The sequence below is a fragment of the Sycon ciliatum genome, chromosome 2 (genome assembly GCF_964019385.1).
Source record: "Sycon ciliatum chromosome 2, ocSycCili1.1, whole genome shotgun sequence".
NCBI lineage: Eukaryota > Metazoa > Porifera > Calcarea > Leucosolenida > Sycettidae > Sycon > Sycon ciliatum.
Window position 1 is genome coordinate 10225787 of NC_088644.1, and position 21492 is coordinate 10247278.

The following is a 21492-nucleotide window of genomic DNA, read 5'->3' on the forward strand; positions in this document are numbered from 1 at the left end:
TGCCGGCATATTACACGGGGGCCTAGCTCAGGTACAGCATGATGTCGTCCGCGAACATTAGTGTACGCACCGGGTCAGCTACTGATGCGACACATCTCGTGTAGATCGCGAATAATAACGGACCAAGCACACTTCCCTGGGGGACACCGCACGTGCAAGCTGTTTCCTCTGAGCGTGTACCGTTGGCAGTGACCACACACTGGCGTCGTGCGCTGAGGTAGTCCGCAAACCAGTCCAGTGCCGTAGAGGAGACACCAAGTTCGAAGAGATCCTGGAGCAAGGTCTGATGTTGGACCTTGTCGAAAGCTTTGCTCATATCAATGAGCACCACGCCGGTATGCAGGTGCTGGTCTGTGGCTTCGTAAAATTGATCCACAGCCAACAAGACTGCGTCCTCTGTGGAGTGGTGGGCTCGGTAAGCTAATTGCTCGGCAGGAAGGAGGTCATGTTCGGTTAGGAGCACACACAGCCTTTTATGCACAATCCTTTCCAGGATCTTTGAAACGACAGGGAGCAAAGATATAGGGCGGTAGTTTTTAGCAGTTTCGGGGTCTCCTGCCTTGAAAATGGGGCGAATATGGGCCAATTTCAGCATCATCGGAACCTTTCCCATGGCCAGTGACGCGTTCATCAAGATAGTCAGTGACGGGGCCAGGACCCGAGCGCAGTGTCGCAACACATAGCAGGGAATTCCGTCGCTACCCGTGGCCTTCCTCTCGTCTACCTTCAGTAGGAGAGCAAGCACTTCTTCGCATGTGGCTGGTTCGAAGCGGTTCAAGCCATCTGCTATGCCCGGTCCCTCAGGTTGGGATAGGACATCAGGTCGCTGCGGATCACTGACAACTGAACTGAATTGGGCATTGAGGGCAGACGCAGTGAGCCGAGTAGGAGTTGACGATTTCTTCCGACCGCAGAGGTCGTTGAGGACCTTCCAAGCTTTACGGGGGTTGGATTGACACGTGTCCAGTAGTTGTGTATAGTAGGATGGGTGTGCGTTTTTCTTCCCTCTTTTCCAACAAAGCTGTAATGCTATGGAATTGCCTACCGCCTTCTCTTACCTCTATAACCAGCCTCCCCGAACTCAAGTATTCTCTCTATCAGCATTTTCGCCGATATATTCATTACACTGACGGTATCCCAACTCCTTAATTACCAGATTTTGTATGCCTCGATCTATTTCCTTAGCCTGTCCTCGATTAACTGCTCCCTCTACATAAAGTTGTCATTTCATTCTTCTTGCAGGAGAGCCCCTCGACAGGCCCAAAGCCTTTGGGAAATCCTGAAATATAATAAAATTCAAAAAAAATAAAATAGCAATGAAAAATATCAATTGTGCACTCATAACCATGTATAAACTATCAAAATGAAACAATTCCAGAACGTTTTCGTGTGACTATCATCAGTGGAACATCGTCACATAGTAAGAATCACTAAAACAACCAGTTATATACATGTAAGAAAGGTTTGCTCCCCACACCGGAGCTCGCGCTATTCCGCCGACTTTACTTGACACTTGACTGACTCACGACTGCCATCCAGAGCACACGAGAAGTCCATCGAACCTTCGACTCGGCAAACCTGCAAGAAAGCACCACTCCCTGCTCAATACACAGTGTTTCGGGGAATTCACCCCTCATCAGTTGAGCTTGAGTAGGCTGAGGAAGATTGTGCCTGAAGAGCACCACTTATATAGTGCTCTCCAGGCACAAACATCACCAGGGATACAAACTTACAGAGACGCTCCGCTTCCAGCGCGATAAACACCTCGTGAACACCAGATAGCAGCGTGAGTCAGTGTCGCTCCTGGACGGTGAGACATACGTCGAGGACCCTCGGTCATTCGCAACGCTGTCACCTCCAAACCAACTAGTCGCAAGCCCGCGCTGGGCACAACAGTACGAAGTAGTGGTTGCGACTTCGGCGATGATTTGTAAGAAAGGTTTGCTCCCCACACCGGAGCTCGCGCTATTCCGCCGACTTTACTTGACACTTGACTGACTCACGACTGCCATCCAGAGCACACGAGAAGTCCATCGAACCTTCGACTCGGCAAACCTGCAAGAAAGCACCACTCCCTGCTCAATACACAGTGTTTCGGGGAATTCACCCCTCATCAGTTGAGCTTGAGTAGGCTGAGGAAGATTGTGCCTGAAGAGCACCGAGCTCCGGTGTGGGGAGCAAACCTTTCTTACAAATCATCGCCGAAGTCGCAACCACTACTTCGTATATACATGTAGCTAGAGTAATATGAAAAGAAGCGTGAGAATGCAGCACAGCTAGCGGTTATGCATAGCGGTTATGAGTGCTGCGCACAATTGATATTTTTCATTGCTATTTTACGACTGTTGTCTCCTCGTCGGTAATTTAAAAAAAAATAACTACCGTATTAAACCTTTCCTCTCCTTTCGGCTGCTATGCTATGCTGTGCTTCGCTATAAGGGCTGATGCATGTCTAGCTTCCTTCAGAACGATTAGTCAGCACTATTACCTGAGAACTGTTAGTTGAGAACTAGTGGGCAAATCATTGACTATTGCTTATTGTATAGAACCTCTTTACTGTCATCTTCATCTCTACCACTGAGCGAAAACCTAACAATACAATCAAGAGTACATAACCCCCGGGGGTTATGTACTCTTGATACAAGGTAACAGTACAATGTACATGTGAGACTTTTCCTGTAGCCTACAGGTTTCTCCAAGCCCTTCCTGCAAGGATCAACTCCTGGATCTCGACCGAGAGGAAGGCCCGCGACATCATGGATTTCTAACATTAAAAGTTGGACGGGTCTTCCCTTGCATGCTCTCTCTCATGCGGCACACGATAGAGTTGGATTCAGAGACATCATTCAGAATTACAATTCTCTCGCTGATTAATACCTCTACGATCACCTTGTGAATATGAGTTATACATACATACATACATTATACAGGTACATGACTTGTATTCACATAGCATAGAGGATTAGCGTTATCTTCAAACTGTCAGCAGGAAACAATCTACAGGGATACAGGGAACTTCTTTTTGATAAGATGCACCATTTATTTATTGTTAAACTCGGAGGGGAACCTTCCATGTTGGAAGGCTGTCGGTTAGCGCTTCGGAGATGTGTTGAAGCTCGGTGTCAGGTCATCGAATGTCTCAGTACTCCGTCAGTTTTGTTCCTACATGTAGTTGTTGCATTTTCTGACTGCATAGTAATTAGTATCTACTTGTAGTTACAGTGGTGGACAGTTACTCTTATTGCACGCAAAAGTAGTATTTACATATCCGCGGCAAGCCGCTTATGTACAACGGAATATTTATATATTTATTACAACATCTCAAGACTCGGTGGAAACACCGGCCAATGAAGAGAGTGGGTGATTGCCAACCACGGCGATAAATAAAAGTAAGGGGAGGGAAAAAGAAGGAGTAGCAAAATGAACAGCAACAACAACTCCGTAAAGAAAGATAATGTCAAGTAAAAACAGTGAAAAACACAGAGACGCAAAGGATATGTGGATAATGAGCTATTTGTGTCGTAGTAAATAAGGGGCGGCACGGATCTTAAACAGGCGTAGTGAGGTAAGATCCTTAACCTCTCTGGGTAGAGTGAGCCAAACAGAATAAGCAATAAAGAGAGGGGAGCGCAAAAGAGGGGATGAGTTACACTTAGGAAGTAAGAGCGAGTTTCTAGTTCTTAGAGAAGAGAGCCAATTAAAACACACGAGATGAGATGGGCACAACTCAAGCTTAATAGAATGGACAAGAGAAGCCAGGTGTGCACTGCGTCCATGTGATAACGGGGTTGTGCGAGCGATTTTATAAAGGGCGGATGATGAGAGCATGTGGGGTTGACGGAGGAGAATTTTAAGGATTTTCTTGTGGTGTATTTCAAGCTTTGCAGCAGCGGAAGAGGATAATCCAACCCAAGACGTATCGGCATAATCATAATCAAATATTGGGTGAAGGTAGGCTAAATAAAAATGAAGCTTGCAAGAAAGTGGGAGGTAGGAGCAGTGGGAATGGGAGAGGATAACAAAAATAAAAATGTATTGTTTGGGAAATCCACGCTATTATCGAATATTCAACAATGACGGGTGGGGGGGGGGGGGGGGGTTATACCAAATTCCCATAGTGTGAAAATACAATTATTGTTGAAAGCACTAGGTGATCTGCACTCTACAATGTGACCTGTGCGATTATATCGTTAATTCAGACTACGGAGACGCATGGACGTTGCCTTGGCTAATTCGTTGTCTATCACCACTGGTAGGGTGATGCGCGGGCGTCCGAGCCAGCCCCGATTCTGTCGCTGGAAATACGCTGTCATGCCCACCTGCGCTGGAGTTGCTTCAGGGAGGCGTAGAATATTATATGGCCAAACAGTTTCCATCGTGCTCTTCTGATTAGTACGGATATTGCCTCGGCATTGCAGCGGGTATATAGGTTTGTGTTGGCTATAATTTCCGGGTAAGATATCCCTAAAAGACGGCGGAGCTGCTTTCTGTGGAACGCATCCATTGCTGTAGCATCCCGGGATGAAAGCACCCACACGCCACAGTTGTAGGTCAAAATGGATAGCACAAATGCATCAAACAACCTCTGGCGGGTTGCTTCAGAGATAACTTGTCTCCGCATCCACAGGTTGACAAGTGTGTTGAAGGCAGCTGCGGCTTGCTGGCGCCGGCGTTTGAGGTCTTCTGTTACTCCGTACAGTGAACCAAGCAAAACGTGCACCGTATTTATGTACAATTGTTCAAAACATGGAAAGGGATTATTATTATTCAGTGTCATAGCATGTGATAGTACAATGGTGTGTGATGCTGATAAGTAGTTACCCCTGGCCCAACATCTTAAGGACATTTCAGTCAATCATCCGTGATTTCAGACTACCGGGTAGTTGGTTGTACACATCAAGCATTCCACGCAATATACAATGTAACTAACTTGTAGTGTCCCTTCTATTCACGAAAGGATGCTTCGAGTCACTCTGGTCCGAATCTTTGGGCCAGCAGCGAGGTCCTCTCCCAGTGTCCCACCGTTCCGTCAGCAGAAAGCATGCTGCCGACTCGGAGGTACCGGAGCTCGCCCACCATGTCAATCTCGCTGTCATCCTTCAGTCGAACAGTATCACCTGACGTCGGTTGACACACCGCCATGCCCTTCGTCTTTTCCAAGAAGCGCTGGCGGGATCCTGTGTCCTCGGACCATACTTAGGCTAACATCAACCTACCTGACCTGGACTGATACAGCACAGGAGAGACTCACCAGGTCGCAGTATTGCCGGCAGAGGGTCGTCGACTCGAGGAGAAAGCCCCAGACATCCCGTGCCCCAACTACCGCTGTGACTGAGTGTTCCGTCGTCCTGGCGACCTCAAGCAGCATGCGCCATACTGCAGATGTCAAGTACCTTTACTGGCTTTAGTCGTGTTTAGACTATTACTAGTATTAGAGCCTCAGCTTGACTTGAGGAAGTCATCGCTATCAGTGCCACGCAATGGGCGTTCCAGCGTATACATGTACATGTGTGTGTGTGTGTGTGTGTGTGTGTGTGTGTGTGTGTGTGTGTGTGTGTGTGTGTGTGTGTGTGTGTGTGTGTGTCCCATATGGTGCAGTGGTATGTGCAGCGATTTCCAATCGATAGGTTGCGGGTTCGATTCCCGACGATTATGGTCACACGTCTTTCTTCTCCTCCTCAGACTCTTCCTGACTTTTCTTTCATTCTCCTGGGTGGTTACCAACAGCCAGTGCATGCCGGAGTATGTAGTGTGATGTGTGTGCGGGAAAAAGAAAAAAAATGAAAAGACCAAAATTAGGGATTCACTGGCCAGAAAAAGTCACTTCAAATAGCTGCATGGTGTAGACCAAGGCTGAATAGTGACGGTCAATCCTTCAGCCTTGCAAGCTGTTGAATGGTGCAATCCCAGCACAAGTTGCTATGGCTTCTGCCGTAGCATTGCTATCATCGCCTCCGGCGATGGGCGTCAAAAGGTCAAAGGTGTGTGTGTGCGTCACTGTCACAGTGTGTGTGTGTGTGTGTGTGTGTGTGTGTGTGTGTGTGTGTGTGTGTGTCCACTTCAAATAGCTGTGTGGCGTAGCCTGGACTGAATAGTGGTGGTTAATTCTTTAGCCTTGCAAGCTGTTGAATGGTGCAGTTCCAGCACAAGTTGCTATGGCTTCTGCTTATAGCTGCGCATCGCTATCATCGCCTCCGGCGATGGGCGTCAAAAGGTCAAAGGTGTGAGTAGATCTACGGTGTGTGTGTGTGTGTGTGTGTTTTCTTTCATTCTCCTGGGTGGTTACCAACAGCCAGCGCACGCCAGAGCATATGGTAGATCTCCGTGGTGTGATGAATGTGTGCGGGTTTTCTAATCCCGCACACATACATGTACATCACACCACGGAGATCCCTACTTTTAGGTCTTTAAAAAAAAAGAGACCATGAAGCAGGGATTGACTGGCCAGAAAAGCCACTTCATCATATTAACTTTGTGGTGTAGACCAGGCTGAATTGTGGCGGTCAATTCTTCAGCCTTGCAAGCTGTTGAATGATGCAATCCCAGCACAAGTCTCTCTCTCTCTCTCTCTCTCTCTCTCTCTCTCTCTCTCTCTCTCTCTCTCTCTCTCCGAGGCTCTCTCTCCGAGGCTCTCTCTCTCTCTCTCTCTCTCTCTCTCTCTCTCTCTCTCTCTCTCTCTCCCCGTAGCTCTCTCCCACTTTGAAATCCGCTTCCATAGAATTGAGCACCATTGCCCGTTTGGCCTTGCAAAGTAAAATATAAATCAACAACAAAATTAATAACTAATTACTTGCTATGGCTTCTGCCGTAGCATCGCTATCATTGCCACCGCCTCCGGCGATGGGCGTCAAAAGTTCAAAAGGTCAAAAGGTGGTGTACATGTACATGTACATGACTTGTACAGGTACATGTATGTGCGTGTGTGTTACTGTACGTGAGTGGCGTGTGTCTGTGTGTGCGAGGCGCACCATGCAGCTACAGTTCAGTTGGTGTATGCAGTAACATAATTGTACAAGTCATGTAGATCTACATGATTGTAGATCTACATGACTGTACACAACTGTCGAGCCAACAATCATGATTGTACAGTCAACTTCGCTTATAACGACACTCGGCGGGGCATCAGAAAGGTGTCCTTATTCGCGAAGTGTCGTTATACCCGAAGTCTCATTATTATGTATTACAGTGGGATGGGACTTTGCTCTGGGCATGGAAAAGCTGTCGTTATTCGCGAATTGTCGTTATATCCGAAGTCGTTATTAGCGAAGTTGACTGTACATGATTGTAGATCTACATGATGACTACATGACTACATGTATATGTATCTGATAGTGGTTTGGGTTTGGAGTGGAGTGTTACCATCACACCAGGCTTGGTAGCTTCAACCCCCTCGTTTCTTGTGCAAATAATTCAACAATCAGTCAAAATGTTGACCTGAAAAAACGAGTACGCAAAACTCTGAAAAAACTCTGCAAAATGACACTGGAGAGTAGATCTACGCATGAGGCCATCGGGGGTAGAGGGCACTTGGTAACACTGGGCTTGACCTTTTTTGAAGTAACTACGTACATGTATGATGTACTGTTGTGGACATGGAAATCCGGTCGCACGTCTAGCGGCCACAGGGCGCTGGCCATGCAGTCGTATGATCGTAGCATGTACATGTATGCGCTGCTAGCTGCTGGTCGCATAGGCCAGGATCAACATGATTGTGCACTGCATGCAACGACTTACGTTCTGTACGCGCTGAGGGCGCCGGCCCCGGTCAATCGACTGGATTTCGCGACACTCACAGTAGTTGAACTTGAAGGTGTGATGCTTGCGCCCTGCACCAGTTCCCTTCCCAGTGTTCGCAGGTCTAGGACTAGGGTTCAGCACACCGCCCAGCAATGGAGCATGGCATTCACTTGCTTGCTCGGATTTCACCTTGCATCTGCACCTTCAAATTCAATGGGGACAGGGGTGAATGCAGTTGGATCAGGGAAGATACCTTGATGCCGTCAGTCACCTTTCTACACCTCAGAGTCGTCTTTACCCACTTACTGAGTGAGGTGTGCGGTGATCATTTCCAAGTCCACCCGGAGTTTGGGGATTTCAGGGGTGTCAAATGCTACAATGTAAGCCATTCAATGGTCATGTAGCCATTGTCCAAGGTTCCTTTTGATTCTCTCTTCCCTCTCCCCCGGGGCCCCAGAAGATCCACTGGTATGACCAGTTTCTGGCACTGATCAGCTGAGCAAGTAAAAGTGTGGAGAGCGTGGGTGCGTGTGCCCATGACATGTGTGTACGTGTGTGTTCATGACATGTACTAGGTACTTGTATATCATGTATGTGTCACTGTGTGCGTGGATGTGTGTGTGTACGTGTGACTGTGTGTCCGTGATGTGTCCCTTCATCATGCATGAAGTTAGCTAATACGTTGCATATTGATTATTGTACTGGCGATCTACGTCGTTCAGTCTAGTCCGCCAGTACACACTAACTATGAGTATGACAGGTACTGCACTGAGGTAGTAATAAACGGACCACTGACCATGCTGACAGAGCAGAGTAACGCTTAGCGATAGTAAATCCTACGCAATACTGTACTTGCATGCCAGTCACACTACATCAACCACCATGCACGAGATCGGCTCCTTCCGACTGATGGAGTCAACCATCTAAAAAGGGGCAAAAGTAGCATACATACACGTACACATGTACTGCACTGCACTGCGTGTCTGGACTTCGGCCGCATACAGATACACGCCGCGGAAGTCGACATGGTCAGAGCCAAGACAGTCACAATCTGCTCCTACTGTCCTAGAATAAATAAAGCTAGAGGCTATCATCATAATCATGACTACGTCGTTAGACGTGAAGTCGTTACTTGTCTTTGTGCCATGCCTGCCTGTAGTCTGTAGTGTAGCCCGTGCCCGCGCTGCGGAAGAACGAGCCTCACAAGAGTCACATGCACATGTACATGTAAAAAAAAGTAACTAGTTTCAGGAGAGAAAGTAGCCACTTTACACTGTTACAGCAATACAGGGTTACAGCTAACCAATCCCTGTAGATATGCCACTACATTCAACAAGCACTAATCTCTGATTCTGAGCTATAGCATGCAGTGTTTCCTGCGCTGTCCACTAATCATTTTTTTCTTGTGACTCCGTTCCTGTTGCACATGCCTCCAGCTCCGATCTAATCGCGATGAAGCGGCTGACGAAAATTATTTGTGTGCTTGACAGCCACTGAGCCAGTTGTGATCCCTAGAGTAGAGTTGTGTGCGTGGTGACTGACCTCCATTCATCCGCTGCCTCGCTGTTCCTTGCTGATATTACCACGGATCGGCTGGATAACTGGACAGAGCGAGCTAGCGAGCTAGCGTGAAGCACTTCACGCCAGCGGTTTCGTCGGTAGCGTCCTCCTTGCTGAGGAAAATCCTGCCAATATCCTAGTCCTGTACCTGTTGCAGTCCGTTTGGTGCTTTGAAATGAGCGGCATATATATTTTTGACCTCGAGTTGCACCTGCGCTAGCCCGGTTTGAATTTCTTCAGCAATTTCAGACCAGTTCACACAGCTGTATTCCCTGGGCCGTTGCGCTGTCCTCCTTGACTGAATGGCCACAGCCCGTACCTCCAGTATGTCGCTGAGAAAAGATAGCAAGGGTATGAAAGATAAGCCAGGCAAGGATAAGGGTGGAGCGAAATCCCCATCAGCCTCCGCCTCGCTCGATTCCTCCTCCTCGTTCTTTGCCAAGCACCGCGCGAAACCCCGATCGAAGAAGGACAGTAGCTCGGTGGACGTTGCTGCGTTTGATACGATATCGTCGGCCACTTTGCCACCGATGCACACTGGGGACTTCTCACGAATGACATCGAGCTCGTCGTGCACTGCCCCTCTGTCCAGCCCAAAGCAGGTGGAAAGGCAGTCAGCATCTCTGACCAGCCTGGATAATGAGTGCTACGCGCCCAGCATACCAGAGCCTATCAAGAAAGGGCATGTGCGAATTCTCCTGCCCAAAAGGCAACGCACCATGCTGGTGATCCGCAAGCCAGACATGTCTTTAGAAGAAGCGCTAGGTAAGGCAATGAAGATTCGCAACTTATCTCCCGACAACTGCCTGGTGTACCGCTTGGTGCCGGAAAAACGGCCCCTGCAATGGAAGAGCTGCATCGCGGACTATGACGGCGAGGAGATCTCTGTTGAAGATAAGAACAACACCACGTTCCAAAACCGCCACCGGTTGGTCCAGAAAGGACAGATGCAGGTGAGTTGATTACGGGCGTATCCAATGAAGATGTTCTGACATAGTCTACACAGCAATCGTGCAAGTATAGTCCGGTAGTGCTGGTCGATGGCAGCAAATCACGGCTGCAAACATGCGGGCACGTACGGATATATACAAAGTCATGTAAATTGCACAAGTGATACGTGACTGTGCATGTCTTGTAAATGCGTGCAAACGTGTGTGTTTGTGCGCAAGTGCGTGCACGTATGTGTGTACACGTGTTTGTGTGTGTGTGTGTGTGTGTGTGTGTACACGTGTGCACATATGTGTGTGCACGTGCATATGTGTGGTGGTGGGGGGGGGGGGGGCATGGACCGGTAGCGATTCTGAATCATTAGTTTCAAGTCAATAGGGCTTGAAAGTGCTAGGTCACAACATAGCAATGGCATAGCAACAATTTGAAAAATTCAAAAACTGGATCCAACTGGATCCAGTTTTTGTATGGATCCAAGCACATTTCAAGCGGCCTTACTCACAGCAAGGTGATGTAGCCAGTGAAACTGACTGATTTGGCTAGTGGGGGCGGGGTGACAACTGGTGGCGAAGGAAAAGTCGCACCTGCATACGACATGAGTGGGTTGCTATGCACCCACATACTGAGGCAATAGCAAAGTCACACCTTAGTGGATCCGAAATACCGTATTTTTCGGAGTATGGTGCACACCTTTGTATAATGAGCACCCCGAATCTTCATTGGGGGTGCGCACTTCAATCTTCATTGAAGTACATGAATTTCATATTCGGAGCATAGTGCGCACCTGCGATTTAGGGCCTAAAATAGCACATCTAAAGTGCGCACTATACTCCGGAAAATACGGTAGAAATCTGATGTCAACTTACTACTCCCAGGCCGTTTTGACGTCATCACTTTCAAGCACTATGTGGCCACCATAGTCGCTGGGGTGGAAGAGGGACCATGGGACCATACAACTGAGTACATGGACGCCTTGTTGCAATAGACGTTATCCTAGGCTGCATGTACATCAGAACTGGCTAGAGTCATGACGACGCTCAGCTATTGAATCCGATGGGTCTGTACATCTGTATGGATCCATACATGTCTGAAGTGGCTTCCTTGGCAATGGGGCAGGGTGATGCATGTGCCGACAGTGCCTGGACTGGGGGGGGAGAGGGGAGGCAGTGCTGGTATGGTGAACTTCACACGCCAGTATGCAGTACAAGAGGGGCGACGCTTAGTATGCCCTTTGTAGAATTGGTCTGGCCAACTGAAGATTTTCCTGCCACTGCAGTCCATACGCTTATTAATAACATCTATTGAGACTATCCTATACCTCCAATCCAACGAGGTTGGTCAACTGAAAATGGTTTGGTCAAAGCTTGATCAGCGGAATCTGTGTGGACAAACACAGATTAATATCTAGTCAATGATCAGTAGCGTCCAAGCAGATCCCCGACCAATGATACTTTCCTTTCATTCATTGTACATATACATGCCAGTTGCTCTGTTACTTGTTCTGGGAGATACCCTGATACCTAGTCTTATGTGGTTTTGTGCTTCGCCTGCATAGTTCACCAACTGTTCGTACTGCGGCAAGTTCATGTGGTCTGGACTGAAGTGTCAAACGTGCCAGTACAAAGTTCACAAGCAATGCTTGCCCTATGCCACCAAGTACTGCTACAACGATGAGGATGAAAACGGAAGTCTGGAAACACCGAAACTCAGCACTACGGAACTGATTAACAGAGTTCCAATGGATGACTCGTTGCAAGCACTCTTTGCGGTAAGCCCAGTGGATCCCATAGAATGATGAGCTTTGTCTGTATACCTTGATGGGAGATGTTATTGTCATGGGTTGGAGTGCATGAGATGTTTGATTGTCATTTCATGCAGGAAAACACATACAGAATGAATGTTGGCTTTGTGCATAGCGTGTGCTTGGTTAAGTATCTGAAGCATAGGCTTTTGCTAGCATGTCGAGAACAGAGGGGGTTTTCCCTGCATTTTATTCTTCACAGTACCCAGGAGATGGTAATGACGAGCATGTTACTATACGCCGCGCCAACATGGACACCCTTACCAAGGTCTACAACCAGCCGACGGAGACAACGAAGCCGGAGAAGCGCCTGATCCGAGCTGGCTCCATGCCCAGCCTGAAGCACGACAACAGCGCCACGGACGAGCTCATGGCCACGATCACGCCATCTTCCGGCACTCCGGATGTACTGGCCAAAGGTGAGAGAAATTTGCAAGATTTCTGTGTGTGATGAATGAATACTAAGGGTTGCACAATTCTGGCCTCATACACGTGCATGACATATTCAGTAGTCAGGGAAGTTGCCAGCCCCAGCCCAACGGAAAACAAACAAACAACTGGATTATGAGTTGGGCTAGCACCAGTTGGCATTGAGCCTTATCATCTGATTGCGTATGTGACTCAGTAAAGCACTGCATACAATGATTTCATGGATATTATGTGAGCAAAATACAGGCAACTGTCTACACCCGCTACCATTGCAGGCAAAGAGTGTGCAAACGCGGTCAAGATCATCCTTCTGTAAGAACTGAGCCGCCTCCCTGAAATGAAGCAAAGTGGAACTGGAGTTATGCACTGCACTTTACTGAATGCGTGTGCACGGGCGTCCGTGTGCATGTGTGCATGCACGTGAGTGGGTGCATTCATGTGTGTGTGGTTTACGTGTGTGCGTATGTGTGTGTGCTCACGAAAGTGTGTACCAGTGCCTATCTCTTATCCACACTTGCTTGTCTCTCTGATCGCATGTTGTCCCCGTTTGTGGTCGGCTTCAGTGGGTGTGGAGTAAAGCTGTCCTGTGCAAAGTTCTTTTGTGTCCTCTCTTTCACGTGAATGATGTAATGAGGAACACAGACTGTAGTGTAATGAGCTCGTGAACTGTTTGTGTCTATTTTCAGATAATTATCGAGCATCGTCACACTTGCAAAGCAATGCGAATAAGAGCACTACATCGGTGGCATCGACTAAAACGCTCACCAAAGAAACTGAACCAGAGGATGATGTAGTGTAAGTGTATGTCTATTCCGTGCCCACCCTTCTGTCTGTTGGGATGTCTGCCCCTCTCTGTGGCCGTTTAGTACACACATTATTGTGGCCTGAGTTTGGTATCCCAGGAGCCTGAGAGAGAGAGAGAGAGAGAGAGAGAGAGAGAGAGAGAGAGAGAGAGAGAGAGAGAGAGAGAGAGAGAGAGAGAGAGAGAGAGAGAACAGACCGACAGACAGACATGCAGAGATAGACGGAGGCAGACAGATACGGAGAGACACAGAGAGAGACAGAGAGACACTAACAGAGATAGACAGACAGGGAAAGAGAGCTCGGCCAAGGGCTTGGTTTGAATGATAGCCTTATGCCGTGTCACATTTGCAATAGCATGCATCGAAAACATGCAGTTATATGCCATGCTCCCTTGCTCCCACAGAGACATGTGTATATTCTCATGTTACTAAGTGTAGCTGTGTTCCTCCTTAGAGAACATAGTCCTAATGTTCCTTGGGTGATCTGCTCGGATCATGTGCATACAGGAACACTATGGATTTGGTTACTACGCGCCAGACTATTGCAAATATGGGTCTGGCATCCGAGAAAATAGAATCGGATTGGGAGATCCAGATGAGTGAGGTAAGCGGGTTGGGAGCATGGGGGATTAGTGTGGAATAGCTTTGATATAGTTGTCACGGTCTGACAGTACAATCATGTAGCTGATCGATAATTTACGGATATTACTGCTTTTGAACTTCATGAACATGCATGTAGAAAAATGTGTATGTGTGTGTGTGCGTGTGTGTGTGTGTGTGTGTGTGTGTGCGTGTGTGTGTGTGTGCGTGTGTGTGTGTGTGTGTGTGTGTGTGTGTGTGTGTGTGTGTGTGTGTGTGTGTGCGTGTGTGTGTGTGGGTGGGTGGGTGGGTGCATGGTCGGTATACTGTGGGTGTTCGCCTGTGTGTTGGTTGGTCTGTCTGTATACTTCTTAAAGCCGATGTACATTATAATTATGTCAGCAGGCTTGTCGGTGTACGTATCGATGAGTACGGCAGAATATTTACCCACAGTCAACATTCTCCACCTAATATTCTTCTTGTCCGTCTCTCAAGAGTAAAATACTCGCATGCCAGAGATTCAGAGACATCACAGACATCCACCAGCCCACTGCTGGTCACCTGAAACACAAGCAAAGCAGTCCTCTGCTGTGCACTTGTCATTTGAAAAGTGCACATAGCACTGTCTTCAGCACTGAGAAAGAGCACGAAATTCAGGCTCCTCGACAGCAACATTTTGAAAATTCGTTGGTGTTGAAGAGCCTGAAGTTTGTGCTCTTTCTCAGTGTTCTGGCATTTTTGTCCCGAGAAAGCTTGTTACTGCCTTCCAGTGTGGTCACTGTTATAGGCTGCCTGCAAGGTGCGCAATTGCATTTCCCAAACTCCAGTATGTATAAGCTTGGTAAAGGTTTTTGTATGCACTGTATCTATTGGCCACATTCGTAATAATGGTGTGCGTGTGTGTGTGTGTGCGCGTGCGCGCGCGTATCTGTGTGCCCTTTGCCCGTTTGGTGCAGGTGAAACTCTTTGATAAGGTCGGTTCCGGCGCATACGGCTCCGTGTACAAAGCCGAGTACCACGGAGAATGTGCTGTGAAGATGCTGAATGTGAAGACGCCAAGTCCGGAGTTACGTGAAGTGTTCGCCAATGAGGTACGTTTGCCGGGTAGCAAATCATGTATGAAAGTGCGAATAACAGTCTGCTAGTACCAAGCCAGGCTTACACGGCATGACCAGTCGTAGGTTGACTATACTATATTTCAGCTACTTGTAAAGTTACTAGCAGACATACACTGATCTGATTGTACAGCTACATGTACAATCGACCAAGTCTGCGTGAAACACCGAGCCCCCGCGGCTGCTGGCCAATAGTGTGTTCCCTGCCCCATCCAGTTCATGCTCAGCGGGCAGGGAAATAACGGTGTCAGCCGATTCCGGATATGTGTTTCTTGTGCTCTAGGTCAAGATCTTAATGAAAACACGTCACGTTCACGTCCTGCTGTTCATGGCCTGGATCTTCGACCCGTTGTGCATCGTGACGCAGTGGTGCGAAGGCTCCTCGTTGTACTCGGTGCTTCACGTCGATGGCAAAACGCTCAGCAATGAGCAGACGCTGACCGTCGCTGACCAAGTGAGTGGCTTTGTGGATGCATACTGTGTACCCCCTCCTCCCCCCCCCCCCCCCCCTCACATGTGCATGCCACTCCACAGAAAGCACCTCAACTGATGATCAGGGTTCTAGCCTGGGGGGGGGGGGGGGGTAGAGGGCCCAGGGCTCCCCCCCCCTCCCCAATTCTTCGGTCCAGATTCGCACTGCACGGTTTGCTTGACACAGACAGCACTATTGGAAAGTATGGGTCAACTGTTTGTATTGAACCCTGGATGCCGGATGTAATCACGTGACCTCATAGAAGTAGGCAACTGCAGATAGTCCCTTTTCCGACGAATTAAGAAAGGAGTAGCAACACCTTTACAGTCAAATGTCCCGTATCCAACCACTTTAGGAATGGAGCCTTGTTGGATGGCTGATGAATGAACTGATGAATCTCTTGGGCGTCTGGTACCACTTTGCATGTGTGATTTTACCACTTTGCATGTGTGATTTTACCACTTTGCATGTGTGATTTTACCACTTTGCATGTGTGATTTTACTGTCTTGTGTACAAACCGATGAAAATAAAGTGTAAACATCCATCGTCACGTTGATAGCATTGCGGCCATTTTTGTGCAACAAAGCAATACACCTCAAGTTTCTAATCAATATTCGGAGCATACTGTTTTCTCTTTGCTGGCTTTGGCACCACCATACCATGTGACACAGAGTCAAGAGTGTCGTGGCTCAAAGAGATAAATTGTGCACCAGGAGCATAACTGGTCCCGCCTTTTAGGGGGTGCACGGCCGCATACATGCATGTGTAGGATGGCTGGTGCATGTCATTCATGGTTATGTGCATGCTGTAGGTCAACATGTTCAGGGGGGGGGGGGGGGGGGGGGGTGCACATGCTGCCCGTGCCCCTTGCGGGCTACGCGCCTGAGCGCTCCCCATTCTTGGATATCCGAAATGATCGGATAACGTACGACCGGCCCTCTGACTTGTGACTGTACCAATGCCTTATACCATATCAAATGCATGGTGGTTTCTGCTTCGCCATTGCCACAGATCGCGAAAGGCATGGACTATTTGCACTCGCGGAAGATCATTCACCGTGATTTGAAGTCGGGCAACGTCCTCCTGGAGCACAAGGCAGACTTTGACTACAACAAGCTCGACATGGTGGAGCTGATTAACGTCAAGGTAAATTGATCCCTCGGCAGTGCTCGTTGTGCAGCGACATTCTGTATCCAGGGGACTGTGTTTACGAGTACTTCAATTTGTAATGTGCGCATGCATTGGGTATGCATGTGCTTGTTGTGTGGTTGTTGACAGCATGTTTTCTACTGGTGATGTAGATTTGCAATGTGCGATGTGCAGCATTCCGGTAACCGTTTGCATGACCCAATGGCTACCTTGCGATGTGCAGCATTCCGGTAACCGTTTGGACGACCCAATGGCTACCTTGCGATGTGCAGCATTCCGGTAACCGTTTGCATTACCCATGGCTACCTTGCGATGTGCAGCATTCCGGTAACCGTTTGCATGACCCAATGGCTACCTTGCGATGTGCAGCATTCCGGTAACCGTTTGCATTACCCATGGCTACCTTGCGATGTGCAGCATTCCGGTAACCATTTGCATGACCCAATGGCTACCTTGCGATGTGCAGCATTCCGGTAACCGTTTGCACGACCCAATGGCTACCTTGCGATGTGCAGCATTCCGGCAACCGTTTGCACGACCCAATGGCTACCTTGCGATGTGCAGCATTCCGGTAACCGTTTGCATGACTGGCCATGGCTACCTTGCGATGTGCAGCATTCCGGTAACCGTTTGCATGACCCAATGGTTACCTTGCGATGTGCAGCATTCCGGTAACCGTTTGCATGACCCATGGTTACCTTACCCGAGTCCATGATGATGCCGAGCAGTTCCTGAATTTGTTGCTGCTAAAATTAGATAAACTGCAATGATGCCCATAATGGTACAATGCGCAACCACACTTTCTGCCTTCAGGTTGCACGCCCTGCTGTTGTCCAATGTAATGAAATGGAAGAGAACTCAAGATGGTATGTTCTCTCCTGTGCTGTGCTGTGCTGTAGATTGCAGACTTTGGCTTGAGTGCCATGCACAATGCGCTCAGACCGAGTAGCATGCCCAACGTAGGACAGCAGCCGCTGGGAAGCCTGCTCTGGATGTCCCCGGAAGTGATCAAGATGAAAGTGAGCGACCCGTACACGGAGAAGAGCGACGTGTATGCGTTTGGCATCATTTGCTATGAGCTGATCACGCTGTCCCTGCCTTTCCCTGACCTCCGCAACCGGGATATGCTCATGTGGATGATCGGCTCTGGCCAAAGACGCATTCAACTGGATCCTAATGACAAGACGTATAACAAGGCACCCAAGGCGTTCAAGGCTCTGTTTCAGAGCTGCGTAGAATTTGACCGTGATAATCGTCCTCTATTCAAAGAGATTGACCTAACACTACGGAAGGCCCTAGACTCCCAGCGTAAGCCAAGGCTGTTCCGCTGCAACAGCCTGCCGAGCTTGCCACATGATCTGTCCTAGTGAAACACTCTACATGCACTCTGCACTACTGGACCTAGTACTGCGTGCAGCTATGCGGCCAGCATGCTCACGGACACCAATGAAGTGACAGGGCACTCCTGACTATCGTAGTCCCCTTTCGCTGGTCGTAGCTCCTAATGACTGGTAAGCTGTCCTAGTAACTGGTGTCTCATCGGTACACTGGCTGGAGGGAACTGTCTTTGCCTGGCATGGACGTGAGTCGGTTTGGGCCACTGTGTGCAGAAATGAAGCGGCAAGGTTGAACTCTCCTGTGACGTCTTGGTCCCAAAGCAGATGTCTGATCGCTGTTCCTGGCGTTGTAGCTTCTGCTCGGTCTAGCACTAGACAAGTGAGATTCCTGTTCTAACTGATTCGTGTGAAGCACTACTGACCAGCTATACTTGTCTATGGTGATGGTGATATGTCAGTTTGTCTACATGTGCAAAGCTAAACTGCTGCCCTACAGTCGGTCGGTCTTATGGACCAGTCTAGCAAGAACCCAAACACACTGTAAACGGTTACCCCATGCATGCTGGAGAGCAGACACCAGCTTGTTAGTCACCCTGGTCAGTCACTCGATCAGTGGACAGGATCTCAGTCCCACTGCCTCCCTCTCTCGACTTGATAATAATTATGAATTCAATGTGCGCACGCGCGCATGTGTGTGTGTGTCACGTTGTGTGTGTGTGTGCAGGCGCGCATGTGCACGCACATGTCTGGATGTGCATGTCCATCTACTCCTGGTACATTATATCACTATTGGACTCAGTATTTTCTCTGACTGTGCCTTGCCGTGTCAAGATCATGCGTAACTTTCACCATAACTGCGTTGCCGCTGCATTTCCGAACCAGAACCAATTAACCATTTTTTTCCCAGGATCATTTCCTGATAAAGCTGTCCACTATTTCCCGCCGGAATCTATTGCTACATTGCTAGTTTCTCAACCTGAGAACCCCCGTGACTGGAGTTACCAGCACTACCCAAGTAGGGCGCAGTTTTGTTCGTCTGTTTCAACGATGTATTGCCGTGTGTGCTCGTAATCGTAATACAGTCTCAGTGCATCTGTGACACAGAGCACCATCTCCGACCTGCCAGTTCTCCTGTGCTGCGTGTTCTGTGGCTTCATCCTCCTCCCCCCCCCCCCCACACACACACACACAATCCTCTTCGAGCCTCTGCGCCGAGCGGCTCCGTCAGTAGACTATGCCGGAGTATTGGCACCATGAACTTACCTTGAAGGTAGCCATTTCAGCCGGCCATCTTGATGTTTCTCAACGTTTTTCATAAGCTCGTCATCTCATTGTCCAGCTTACGTACAGATACACAGGATTTGTTTACACAGGATGTGCGGGTACATGAGCTGTACAGCCACGGTTACTACCCAATGCAGTACATCATGTGTACTGTCTGTACTGTACCTACAACTACATCCTTGGCCTGTCGAGTCGCAAGGCCCGGGGAGTTAGTGTGCAAGTCTGCCTCAAACACACACGCGCGCAGTCTAGAAGGTGCGCGCAGTGACGGCCACGCACACAGACTCAGTTGACACGTACACATACACGCGTGCTCACGCACAGAAACAGTGACAACATGACCCGATGATAATGACAGCTTCATGATGCAGGCCGGCAGTATTATGGTGAACTGACTGAACCAGGGAGTAGTACAATACATTTCCCTGCTCTACACCAGGGAGTAGTACAATACCATATATGGTATTGTACTACTCCCTGCTCTACACAGTCAGTACGAGACCTGTACCTGCATGCTTGTGCTTTCCTCACCGGCTGCACCTCGCGCGAGCTCGACGCGTCTTTTTGACAGCATATATTATTACGTGAATCACACGCACATACGTACAATATCCATATAAAAATCGCTCTGTGAGCGGTTCTGAAAAACCTTTACTGGTACTGCCCCGTCGTAAAAGTAAGAAATTAGAACTGGCCCATTGTCCCCCCAAATGCGAACTGATCCACCTAAATCGCGAATGACGGGACCCGAACGCACCAGTAGCACGAGGTCGGGAGGGCACAGGATCACGGCAATTATCATAGAGCTGTCCCTCCAGAAACTTGCGGAGACATTTCGGAAATATCGCGGAAAAAGTTGCGAGGTAAAATGCCACAAATTGCGGGGAATATTGCGGATTTTGTCAAATATTGCGGGATTATTGTGGTAAAATTGCGGAAATTGCGGCCGATTTTGGTACTTGTACTGTAGTGGTGTACGATGTACGAGTCGTACAGCATAAATCATGCATGACAAAGCAGAACGTACGTGTGCTGCGCTGACTGCGTTCAACTGCAAGACAGCTTTCCTCCATCCTAGGACAACACTCGACGCGAGCCTTATTTCGTGACTTGTCAGCCGCTGATTTGCCCAGAAACTTCGACATTCTGGTGTCGATCTCACAAGTAAACTACTGACGAGCTTGAAGAACTAAAGAACATCGAAGAAAGACCCCAATATCGCGGTTGCTTTTCGAAATATCGCGGTGTTCAAGTATCAAGGACAGTTTTCTACAATAACGCGGATGATTTTTCAAATATCGCGGATATCACGGACTTTTGTTCAAATCGCGGAAAACAACGCGGCCGCGGAATCGCAAGTTCCTGGAGGGACAGATAGAGTAACACCAGTAGTAGCAGTAGAATTTATTATTTTGATAGGGAAGCCTTCCGCTAGTACAGTACATGGCCATAGGTCCGGACCAACGTCCCCATCTGCATCCACAGGTAGGAACGTCGTGCTACTGGTGCGTTCGGGTCCCGTCATTCGCGATTTAGGTGGATCAGTTCGCATTTGGGGGGACAATGGGCCAGTTCTAATTTCTTACTTTTACGACGGGGCAGTACCAGTAAAGGTTTTTCAGAACCGCTCACAGAGCGATTTTTATATGGATAATTTCAGCTCTTTTTCCGTTCCCTCCCCACCCCAACTACACAAACATGTGTATGCACACGGCACACACACGTGGCCACGCACACATACGCACATGCACACGACACAAACAGGAAATTCTTCATGTATAATGCCATGCAAAGCAGTGGCCACCGTACTTGAGGAAGTCAGTTGTGAAACAAAAATAATTCAACTACAGCGTGTAGACAAGCTGACGGCCAAAGCACAACATAGCAAACATGACATTTGCCCAATGATTGCAGTTTGCAGACCATGCCATGGAAGCAGCGAATACAGAATGTAATATCATACAAAGTGACAAGCAAGGACGTGGCCATCATACACCAGAAACCTGCAGAAAGTCACATATCCAACAAATAGAGAAGTGAACAGCAATCTGATACAGCCCACACAGGACAAAGCGGACCTGATACTCGTCCCAGGATCGCAAGTGGCAAACCCTTTTCAATGCATAACATGCAGGTGTACGTTAGACGCATGAACATCTGACCGTGTCGCCAGCATACAATGTCATCACATGTTTACCCCACAAGTTACACACATGCACAGTAGAAGCACAATGAAAGCAATGGAAAAGTACGATGTGGTTGCTGAAGCATCTTCAC

General features: G+C 48.4%; 1 protein-coding gene across 1 annotated transcript; it reads left to right on the forward strand.

Moving 5' to 3' along the window:
- Positions 1-9040: 9040 nt before the first annotated feature.
- On the forward strand, positions 9041-19049 carry LOC135808610 (serine/threonine-protein kinase A-Raf-like). Its single transcript, XM_065321825.1, has 9 exons — positions 9041-10250; positions 11801-12013; positions 12249-12465; positions 13162-13270; positions 13786-13882; positions 14814-14948; positions 15256-15426; positions 16457-16591; positions 17494-19049. Exons 1-9 carry the CDS (start codon positions 9600-9602, stop codon positions 17959-17961), a joined length of 2196 nt encoding a protein of 731 aa, XP_065177897.1. The 5' UTR covers positions 9041-9599; the 3' UTR covers positions 17962-19049.
- The last annotated feature ends 2443 nt before the right edge of the window (positions 19050-21492 follow it).